General features: G+C 49.8%; 1 protein-coding gene across 1 annotated transcript in view; it reads left to right on the plus strand.

The window, feature by feature from the left end:
• Positions 1-6,661, plus strand: part of Susd3 (sushi domain containing 3) — a 20,152-nt gene extending 13,491 nt beyond the window's left edge. Inside the window, exons 2-5 of the mRNA XM_004647568.2 lie at positions 492-680; positions 2,284-2,431; positions 3,540-3,698; positions 6,153-6,661. Of these exons, the coding sequence (XP_004647625.1) occupies positions 492-680; positions 2,284-2,431; positions 3,540-3,698; positions 6,153-6,369 (713 nt within the window). The 3' untranslated portion in view covers positions 6,370-6,661. The remainder of the gene's footprint in view (positions 1-491; positions 681-2,283; positions 2,432-3,539; positions 3,699-6,152) is intronic.
• The last annotated feature ends 5,107 nt before the right edge of the window (positions 6,662-11,768 follow it).

The following is an 11,768-nucleotide window of genomic DNA, read 5'->3' on the forward strand; positions in this document are numbered from 1 at the left end:
TAGATCGGACTCCTAGTGATTCTCCTGTTTTCAGCCTCCCAAAGTGCTGAGATTATAGGGCACACCACCACACCCAGTCTCAATCACCATCTCAGCACGCCCTGGGGGTGGGGCTGGCACAGCATACCAGGGATCGAACCCCAGCCCTCTGCACTTTGCCCAAACTGGTGCATTAGTCTGCTAAGCTATCTGGCCAACCCTCCTTCTTTTTTTCTTGGTTTTTGCCTTTGGAGTTCTGCTTGAGTAATAACTGTATATTTGCTTCTATTTAGTTTTCTGATACTCACTTGTCTTTTCGTACCATAATCCTTGGAACAGCTACATTTTATTTAAAGTAGGGTCCATCTCTGCTTTGTACCTGCGTCTAGATGACCCCATGTGACCTTGCCCAGGGCACCCCACATGGGCAGCGGCCCCCAGTGATGCCAGTACCTCCCTTTGCCACCCACCTGAGTGCTGCCCTCACAGCTCACCCCATCTCTTGTCTCCAGGCACCTGCGCTCGACTGCAGCCACCCCCACGAGGCACCCTCCAAGTCCTCCGTGGAAATGGCACTGCTGTGGGGACCGTGCTCGTGTTCCACTGTCCCTCTGGCCACCAGATGGTGGGGTCTGGCCTGCTCACCTGTGCCTGGAGGGGCATCGTTGCCGAGTGGTCTTCAGGGGTCCCTGTGTGCAAGGGTAAGGTCTCTCTCCCTCCTGAGCTGCCCCAGGAGGTCATACAGATAGCAGTGGCCGACCAGTCACAGGCTGGGCCAGAGCTCATGTCCTGCTCCCAGTGGGCTCGTGGCTAGCAGCGGCCATCCGCCAGTAGAGCTCCACATGTGCAGGGTGCACTCTGGTCCCAGCTGCTGGCTCAAGTCCTTCTGTGCCCTGCTGTGATGCCTGGCTTCCAGTGGCCATAGAGGTGGTTCAGCTGGCACTTGCTCCTCTCTTAAAAGCAAACTATGTTTATTTGTTCATTCTTTTATATCTCATGCTTGTGGCAAACCCTGCTAGGATAATCCACGTTCTAAGAATTCCAGGTACTAGGAACACAGGGCCAGGATATGCCTGCAGTGCTGGAGGTCCTGATCTCAGGAGGAAAGTTGTTTTCTAGTTGCTTACTTTCTTATTCATTCATGCATGCATTTAGACTGGGGACCTTTGTACTGAACTATATCCCCAGACTTTTTTTCTTTAATTTTTTTTCTTTTATTTTGATTCAGGGTCTTGGTAAGTGACCCAAGCTGGGCTTGAACTTGTGGTCCTCCTCCCTCAGCCTCCCAGAGTACTAGGATGACATGCATTCACCTCCCTCTGTGCTGCCTATAATGTACTCATGTGCCAGGTGAATCTCTGAGAATGAGGATATCTGTTAGGATTGTATTCAAAGATGCAGAAAACCCAAAGCAACAGGGTTAACCAAGATAGTGCCTTCCCCTCAGGCTGGGTAGCCAGCTGGGAGCACACTCCACCACTCTGGTCCTGCTGAGGCTCTGCTGTGTATGACTTCAACCTCAGGACCCAGGGAGTGGTCACTGTATTCCAGGCAGAGGTTCCACCAGGAGGGACCTCTAGGGGCCAACGGTGCACCCCACTACCCAAGGAAGATTTTTAGACATTGTCCCATAGTGTCTCTTGCCCCCATTGGCTGGACCCTGGTCATGTCACCAGTAGGACATGGAATCTTCGTTCTAGATGATCAGCTTTCAGCTAAGGAGCAGGGGAAATGGGGCTAGGGACACAAGCTGTGACATCTCATAAAATCTGATAGGACTGTTCTTAGTACCTACTTGAAGTCACAAGCCTGATAAATACAAATGTCCCTTGAGCCCAGTGATAGGCATTTTTCTTGTTTTTACTGCTTCTTGAAAAGTGACCTGAGAAGGCCTCTGAAAGGTTTTGTTTGCTTGTTTTTTGTAAAAACTCCAACAATCGGCTGGACAAATCCTCACTAATGCTTGTATCTGCTGTCATCTGCGCTACAGCCCCCTTTTGCTCTGTAGTCGGGGCTACATTAGGATCTAAGCTCTCTCAGAAGCTCTCCAGCTAGCTACTCTAAACTCCTAAGTACTCTACAAAACCTTGTCCAAATGCCCTCCTCCTGGAGAGTCTTCCTGAAAGCCCTCTTCTCAAACACAGCCTGTACAGACTGTTGCCTTCCCACCAGTGCCTCCTGCCTCCCTCAGCACAGAGCCTACAGGGCACCAGGCCCCATCAGCCTCCAGTCCCATCAGCTCCCACCCCCAGGCCTGGCAGGTCTGAGAACCACCCCAGGACCTGGGTATCATGTCCCTCGTAGCCGTGCCACCCCATGAGACCTTCGGCTTCAAGGTGGCCGTGATCGCCTCCATCGTGAGCTGCGCCATCATCCTGCTCATGTCCGTGGCCTTCCTCACCTGCTGCCTCCTCAAGTGTGTGAAGAGGAGTGAACAGCGGCGCTCCAGCAGGTACTGCGGCCTGGTGACTTCAGGGTCCTCCCCACAGCACCACCCCCCACCTGCCACAGCCGCCCTGGGCCACGGTCCAGGTGCCCTGTGAGCTGCGCTGGTTGGGGAAGGGGTCCTCGTGTGCATCTGGCCCATTCCTGGGAGAGGCACGCATGGAGCGTGGCAGCTGGAGGTGCACCTGGACCTCCGTGCTCCTGAGCTTGTTGAAATGCTGGGAGCGGAGTCTTTTTTTTTTTTTTTTAAAGTACTGGAGATTGAACCCCGGGCCTTCCCACTGAATTCCATCCTTAACCTTTTGCTTAAATTTAATTTTCATTGGGCCAGCAAGATAGCTCAGTGGTCTAAAGCACTTGCTTAGGCAAGCTTAAGCAAATGTAGGGACTGTGGTTTGATCCCCAGCACCACATGCCACAGCAGCTGGCCACACACACACACACACACACACACACACACACACAAATAATAATTTTTATTGTTTTTATTTTGAGGCAGGGTCTCACTAAGTTGCCCGGGTGGGACTCAAATTTGTGATCCCTGTGCCTCAGACCCCCAAGTGCTGGCACTGTAAGCACTGCCACCACACCCCTTTTGTCTTACCCTTCAGCCTGTGCACACATGGTTCATGCCCTGCCATGTTAGTTGTACTCACAGGTGCTGCAACACCCCCACTTTGAGTGGGTGAGTGAGCCTACAGGTTGGCCCACCTAGGTTCTTCCTCCACAGTATCTTATACTTTTCTTCTTTGTGGTAAACTATGCACAACATGAAATTCAACATTTTCATTATCTTTAAGTGGCCAGCTCAAAGACACTAATTGCCGCGGCTATGTTGTAGAGCCACCAGCGCTATCTCTAGCACTTTGCCTGGCTTTGTAAGTAGCTGTTATGGGGCCACAGCCATGCTCACTGCCTACTACTTTCAGATGGCGGAGTTTATCTGTGGCTGATGGCCCCTAAAACACCCACCATCTGGCTCTTGCAGCTGTTTGTCAAGCTGCACACACTGAGAACCTGCCCTGGCTTTGTGTGGACCCCATTTTTGCACCTGTGCCACCATCAGGGATCTGGGTCCCTACTCAGTGTCTTTCCACCCAAACTTTCTCCTCCAGGACAACCCAGATGTGGTACCAGCTGAGAGGCGAGGACCTGGAGACGGTGCAGGCTGCATACCTAGGCCTTAAGGGGAACTACAACAACAGCAGCAGTGGCGGTGGTGGCAAGCCTGAAGGCCGGCTCAGCCAGGCACATGACAACCGCAGCTTCACTACGTAGGTCATCAGGGTTGCTGTGCCTGGCTGGTCTGGGGATGCAAGAGCAGAGACACTGGAATCATAGGATGGTGGAGGGGCCTACAGCCCTAACTAGAAAACACGAAGCTCTTTTCTAGTTGCTTCCAGAATTCTGTCTTGACCATGGCATCTTAGAAATTCTATGCTGTAGGGATATCAAAGCCTGCGGATACAGGGTCCCCAGCTTGGGGGGAGGGTCCCCTCCTCCCTCCTCAGTCAGTCTCTAGCCCCCTACTTTCTCTCTTTCTCTCCCAATACACACGCACACAGATACATTTTTTTTTTTCCTGAACCAATCCAAGGATGCTCCTTTTCTGGCCGATGCCTTGTGGCATGTAGGGAAGAGCACATGTGTTGAAGATGTTCACACTTTGGTCCGGGGTCACATGCAGCACTCAGCCACCAGGTCTCCTGGGTCCTTGAGCTGGAATGGGTTTTTGTGCTTTTTGGCCTGGCTTTTTGAGGGCTCTCATCTGGTGTACAGAGATACCCCCCCCAGGGGGAGGGTCCTGTTGTGTTTTTATGAGACCAAGCTGAGGTGTGCATTTCTGCACATACTACAGGTGCAGGGTATGGGCACAGCTAGGTTGCCCCTGTGGAGAACATAAGTGGGGTCTCTAGATCCCTCTACACCAGGGCATGAAGAAGGGGCTCTGATCTGAGGGCTATGGGTGAGGGGGTGATCCTCAGTGCTTATAGCAGGGTAACTTGCGATTCTGCTATAGTTCCCGTGATGAGCTTTTCTTTTGTTTTGTTTTTTGGTCTTTTTGAGACAAAAGCTCACTATGTAGCCAAGGCTGACCTTGTACTCACTTTGTAGCCGAGGCTCGCTCAAACTTGCAATGATTCTCCAGTCTCAGCCTCCCAAGTGCTGGGATTATAAAGGCATGTACCACCATGCCTGGCTTGATGAGTTTTTGTTTGCTTGCTTTTCTTTCTTTCGTTTTTCAGTTTTTGGTTGTGGTGATTTTTGTTTTGTTTAGCTTTCAGTGCTGGGGGTAGAACCCAGAGCTTTACACATGCATGCTAGGTCAGCACTCTACCTCTGAGCCGTACCCCCAGGCCTTTCTTTCCATTTTGTTTTGTGACTCTCAGCAGCTCAATGGAAGCCTAAATGCTATCTTTTGGTTCCCAGAAAGGGTCCCCTGGGTCAGGGGCCATTACCCCTCTGGCAGGCCCACACTACCTGGTTGGTAGTGATTTTCTTTTTTAAAAAAAATTGTATTTATTTAATGTATTTTTAATGGTTTTTTTTTTTTTTTTTTATGTCGAGGGTCTCACTACACAGCTTGGACTCATAGCGATCCTCCTGTTTTCAGCCTCCCCAGCACTAGGATTGCTGGCATGCACCACCACGCCTGGTCAGGGCCAGCAAGGCATGTGGTGCTAAGGATCGAAACCCAGTCCCTGCACTTGCCTAAGCAGGTGCTTAGTCTGCTGAGCTATCTTGCTGGCCTGGTAGTGATTGTCTAACCAAGTGAGAACCTCACCTTGTCCTGGTTTTTTGTTTTATTAACACTTAGCATCAACGATGTACCAGGCACCACTCTGAGCTCTTCCTAGAGACTGCACACATCTTCACCTTATGTGCAGCTTTCATCCATCACACAGGTGAAGACCCATACAGGTGAACAAACTGGGGCAGAATCACACACAACTGTTAATCTGGAAGCTGGGTGTGACCTCAGCCTGTGTGGCTCCTAAGTCAGCATCTTCACCCACTAAGCTCCCTTTCTCTCCACAAAGTAACTTCTTGATTCATTTACTTATTCACTGAACCACAAATCATATAACTCTTTAATTCCTATGACTTGGTGGAGTTTTCTTGAGAGTGAATTGCAGGTGGGAGCGGTGATCCAAGAGGCTTCAGGGCAGAGGTCTGGCCCAAAGGGGACACTAGGGAAAGTCTGTCTCAGGGGTGACGGGATCTAGTACTCAGGGGAGACATGCAACCTCTGGGAGCAGAGGCCAGAGGGAGGGGCAGCCAGGCTCTGGTCTGCCTAGGAAATGTATTAGTTTGTTTGGGCAGTACAGGAAACACAAGGACACTGAGGGTCTGAGAGGTACTGATCTGGCTCTAGGTGGCCAAAGGGGACACACCTGGTTGGGAAGGTACTGGCCTACACACAGCTGGTCTCCAGTGGCCCTTCTTGGCCTGAGATATCCCTGAGTTAGTTGTGGAGCTATAGTGACTAATGGACACTCTGAATAAGCCCCCCAAAGTCCCTTCTCAAGCCTTAAAAAAGGTGACCTATACCGAGACCTAGCTGGTCTTGGAGGTAAGGGACTGAGGCTTACAGGCCTGGGGTGTGGGGGAAGCAACCCTTGGGGCAGCATGTAGTCTGGGTCCACTGCAGGCTTGGGCCTGGGTCCCTGGGTGGCTGAACCCTACTCCCATCTTCCCCACATGTCTCATGCCTACTATTCCCACAGAGACTTCAATGAAAGCATCCGAGAGCTGGCTGGTGTGACCCCTGGCCTGGACAAAGATCCCTGGATCCTCGAGCCTGGTGCCCTAAGTCCCAGTGGCCCTTCCAGCTCCCCACATGCCCGCGTGGTTGTCCACACAGTGAATCCAGGAAAGACCCTGCCTACCTCCATGTTTACCGCAGGGATGGCCACTCAACCCGCAGCAAATCGACCAGGGTGACCCTGCCATCCAGTCACCCATGACTCCACATGTATCTGCCCTGGAACTGGCCCATGGAATCAGCCTCCAGCTGTAAGGAACCCAAGAGGCCCTTCAGGGAACGCTATATCTGGAAGGAGCCAGGCTGTAGGAATTGCACAGTAATGACTCACTTGAGCCAGCTGCTAAGGTTAAGTGCCACCGCAGCCTCCCTCCAGTCAGGGTTCCTCTAAAAAGACTGGGAGACTTCAGCAGCTAAAGTTTTGCACAGTAAAATAAGAAAACAACAATAAACTTCCTTTTAGCAACTTCAGCTGGTCCCCTGAGTATTCCCCTGGGAGAATACACTATTTTGAAGCAGAGACCTGCCCAAGGCTTTGTATCTGGCGTCTGTCAAATGCCAGCAGATCTTTCTCCTCCTGAAAGATACAAAGGTAGAAATCACTGTTCCAGCTGTCCATCTCTACACAACTACAAAAACATAGCAGCACAAACCTACAATAGTGTGTTGTTAGCTCTTGCTTCTGTGGGCTTCTCAGGCATCTTGCTGGATGGTCCCCAACTTCATCTCTTCTGTAGCAGGTGCCATCTGCTGGTGGCTACTGTGGGTCACACTGAAGGCTGGGTCCCTCAAGATCTGGAATTACTGCTAGCAGTCCGCAGAGGCTTCAGGGAATCTGGGTGGGAACATCTACCCTTACCCTGTGGCTGCCTTGTATGGCCTGGGCTTCCTTCCAATATGGCACCTGCTTTCTAAAGCAACAGTCTGATGCGAGCATGGGCGGAGACTGTTTCAGCTCCCAGCCTTGGAAGTCACTCTGTCACTTCTGAATCCTATTCATTAGGAATCCAGGTAGTCCCATAATCAAGGGATGGGACTATGGACCCTTTCCCATTGCTAGGCAGAAGGAATACCAAAAAGGTAGTGAGCACCTGTAGTTTTAGCTACTCAGAAATCAGACAATAGCTTAAGCTCACAAGTTTGAGACCAGCAAGGGCAACAGAGCAAGATATTTCTAAACAAAATATCACAGAGCTAGAGTGGTAGAGAACATACCTATCATTGTGAGGCACTAGATTCCATTCCTGGTATCTCAAAACAAACAATAGAAAACTAAAACCACTGCAGTCACCTCTTTTTTTTTTTTTTTTTTTTTCGGTACTGGGGATTGAACTCAGGATCCTGTGCTTGCCAGGCAAACTCTTACTCTACTGAGCTATCTCTTGACATGCCTGTGTGGTTGTCCACACAGTGAATTCAGGAAAGACCCTGCCTACCTCCATGTTCACCCCAGGGATGACCACTCAATTGGCCCCAATTCCAGTCACCTCTAAGCCAGCTTTTTGTCAAACAATTTTATAAGAGGATCCTAGGTAAGTATGTTATTGCAGGCCTGTAATTCTCACACTCCAAGAGATTGAGGCAGGAATATCACGAGTTTGAGCCCAGCCTGGGAAATTTAGCAACTTAGTGAGATGAGACCCTTAGTGAGATAAGAGAGAGATAGGGATATAGTTCAGTGGAAAGGTCCAGGGCTCAATTCCCAGTGTCAACAAAAACAGAGTCGGACTCCTACCTTCCCTCATTCCTAAAGGAAACACTTCCTGCAGCAGACCCAGTCTTAGACATTTGCATCTGCTGCTGCACCTCTTGATTCTATTTAAGATGAGTTCAAGGCACATTCAGTAGCTCCAGGTCCCAGTTTCTCTCAATACTGAGCCCCATGTTTGTCCTGGGTCAATTAAAAATATATCTGCAGCCTCATAGAATTTGGGGTGTGACCTGTCTCCAGCCTTTGAGAAGAGTTGACTTTTCCCTGCTTCCTGCCTGGAGGCCCAGCAGCCACAAGGGGGCCATTAGGAGGAACTCGAAGAGGAGCAGATTCCCCTCACTTGCTGCCCCCTGTCTCTGAAGTGGCATGTGTTGGGTTGTTGTGTCACTGACAAATACTAACTTTTGATAGAGTCTGATGGATGTCCGATGATTTATGTGACTAATCTGGGGACATTTGGTGTGTTCTACCTTCTTCAATATCATTTGTAGATACCTTGGTCCCAATGCTCTCCAATTTGGGGTGCTCTTTTCATTAGATTTCCCATGTAAGCTTGAGAGCAGGAGGTATGTTTGGCTTTCCTTGTCCTCCTTGGGGGCTCTAATGGGACACAGCAGGACACTGAGAATAACAGTGCATCCATGGCCCTAGCAGGGGTGCATTTGCCCCAGCCGAGCACACCCCACTGCCTGGAAGATCTGGAATCAGGACTTGAAATCACTCAGCTCTTTCCAGGACTGCAGCAATGCTGGCCAGGGCCTGGCATGTGCAACGAAAGGTTGTGGGTTCCAGCCCCCACAGAGCCCTCCCTATATCCGGCCCCCTGTTCTTGGAGTGTTGGAAGCCAAGATGGCAGAGGGTGTAGACCCTACTACTCAGGGCAGGCTAAGTCCAAGAGGCCTCTCATGAAGGTTTGGGGCTGCAAGTGCAGACCAGTGTTTGTTCCTAGAGCTGAGGTGAAGGACTAGAGTGAAGGGCCCTAACTCCTTAGAACTGGGAGTTACAGAAATGAGTGTCCACTTCGCTGCAGAGAGGTCACAGTGGGCAGAGAGGCAGGAGGAAAAGAAACGGCAGAGGCCTGACAGGGCAGAGCTACTGATCAAGAGAATGAATGGTATGTCAGACCCCAGGTCTGCACATGGCCTGGGCTTGCACTGGGCCAGATAGATGAGTCCTCTCACAGGGTTGTGGAAGCTATGGGACTGTGCCTCAGGCGACAAGGTCGGGGGACAGCTGGCCTCACCTCCCTTCAAGATCCTAGGTGTCCAGTTCTACTAGTACTGGGGCAAGAGGGGGATCACTTAGAACCATGATTTTCTTGCTGTTTCTTGGATGTCCCTGCCCAGGTTGCTATCCACAAAGGCCTCAGCTTACTCTTCCCTCTTCAGTACCTGATGGGCACATGGCTCCTGTCCATGCTTCACTTCTCAGTTCAAAAAACCCAGTAACAGTAACATCTGTTGTTATTATCTGTCAGGATCACTGAGGTTGTACTGCTGAAGCAAACAGTCCCTTAAATCTCAGGGGCTCAAACCACCAGATTCACTGCCTGCTCACAAGTCCCCAGAGCCCATGGTGGGTGGAACAGCCCCCATTTCGGTGGACACACCCACAACAGAGGGCTTGGCCCAGCCACAGCTGCTCTGGTATATAGGAAAATCACCGTTACTTCTCATGATGTGTTGACCAGACCGAACCTGTGACTCCACTCAACCATTATGTCACCAGGGAGTCACTCTTCCAGGGGAACCAGACAGCCATGAGCAACACCAAGGCTAAAGTACCAGCCTCCTTTTTGCTGCAAGTCCTTTGAGACCTAATTCAGCTGTCTCAAATTTGGTGTTGGATGTCAGTGGATATGAAAGTAAAGGTGTTAAAGAAACAGCCTCACATACTGAAAAGGCAACATTCAAATACCAGGGGGCTGCAGGCACAGAATCCTACAAAGAAAAGACATCATTATTCAGCAGAATATCCCCCATACAGGGATAGCGGTTGGGAGAAGGTATGTCTTGTGCACTGGTTCAACAACTGGTTACCTCTGTACTTCATTTTTTCCGTTTTCATGTAGTGGATTATCCCCAAATCCACAGCAACAGCAGCCACCATGCTACCCTTGTATGTACCCTGGTTCTTTTGGTATATTTCCTGGTTCAGCCAGATGGATCTTGCTTGTGTTTCTCACACATGATCACAGTGTGGCAGTAGGGGGTGGCATCTTTCAGAGAGGCTCTTGCTCCTAGGCCTGGTAGTTGAGGGTCACTGTTGCCTGGGACTTTGGCTGGGGCTCTCCAGGGAAATGCTACATGGCCCATGCCTCCTTCTACTGTGGCAGCTGGGTTTCAAGAATCAGCATCTCAATAGAAGTGGGGATGGCAGTTCCTTCAGGCCTAGGCCCAGACCATGCTCCATTGGTGCAGCAGGCCCAGCACTCCAAAGGACCTGGAGGCTTCCTACTTCTCAAGCTCAGTCTTCACTCAAGCCCCACCTCCCAAGTCTCTTCCCATGCAGCTCCAAAGTCTTGGGCAGCCATCACCATTATCCACTCCCAGAGTGTTCCCTTCTGCCTGAACTGAAACCCTGACCCCATCAAACACTAATCCCTATTCTCCAACCTCTGGCAGCCACCATTCAACTGTGCTAGGGGCCTCACATGAGTAGCATCCTACAGTAATTGTCCTTTATCAACTGATTTATTTTGGTTAGCACAGCAGCCCACAGGGCAGCAGCCCCTGTCTTTTTCTGGCACCAGAGATCAGTTCTGTGGGAGACAGTTTTCCCACAGACATGGGTGGGGGATGGTTTAGGATTACAGTCATAAGGCGCACACACTTAGATCTCTCCCATGCACAGTTCGTAGTAGGGTTCATGCACGCATGAGAATCTATGGCAAGCAGTAACCTGCTGGGCAGCAGAGCTCAATTGGTAACACAAGTGAGAGGGAGCAGCACCTTGGCTGTCAGAGTCACTGGGTATGGAGACTGGTCGCCTCACCAGGTACCCTCTACAGCTTACTCAGCCTACCCCTCTTCAGAGCACTAGTCACAACAGTCCCACACAGCTGTGTTTGTGTCCTTTACTCACAGAGGAAGCTATGGAGTGGGGAAGGTTCCATCTGATCTATCTGGGTCAGGGGCTTGGAGACATTTCTTTTTTTTTTTTTATATTTTTTTTTTTTTTTTTTTTATTTTTCAACAAATAATACACTGCATATATTCTTCTTAATGGTTAATTGCTGTACAAGATGCGGACTTGTGATCCTATTTACAAACACCATTAGAACAAATCATTCTATTCATTAACAGAATGTAACTATATATCTATCCCAACCACTTTGAATACACAGATACAAAATGGACATTCATCTGTATACCCCATTTTTTCTAAGTTCCGTTATTGAATATTATAGGTGTGTAAACTCAGCAAAATATTCTAAAAGAGTCCAGTAGCCCATAATAGCATTGGGTCTTCTGTTTAACTGGCAATGTCAGAAATTATTGACCTGAGTCCCCCACAGCTCAACTTATCAGCATGGCTTTATTTCTTATAATTTCGTCTTCATACTTTTCTACTGGATGGTTAAGACCAAGGTAAAGCAGGACCTATGCAACAAGAGTTGTAGCTTTTTGGTCTGAGAAGGTCAGTGAAATGCCCTCAGGATTTGTCCTGAGATCCTGTACCTCAGATTGTAGAACCTTTATCAGTGCAGCCATGTGGATGAGTCACGGCCAATGCTTGGCCAATGTGCTCTCTGTGAAAGCCTGAGAGAGTGTCTTCTCCCCATGTGACTCTTGGAGACATTTCTTGAATGAATTCTTGAAGAAATGAATGGATAAATGGTGCGCCCTGGCCAGAGAGAATGAGAAA

This window comes from Octodon degus, unplaced genomic scaffold (assembly GCF_000260255.1).
Source record: "Octodon degus isolate 3935 unplaced genomic scaffold, OctDeg1.0 scaffold00312, whole genome shotgun sequence".
Classification (NCBI taxonomy): domain Eukaryota; kingdom Metazoa; phylum Chordata; class Mammalia; order Rodentia; family Octodontidae; genus Octodon; species Octodon degus.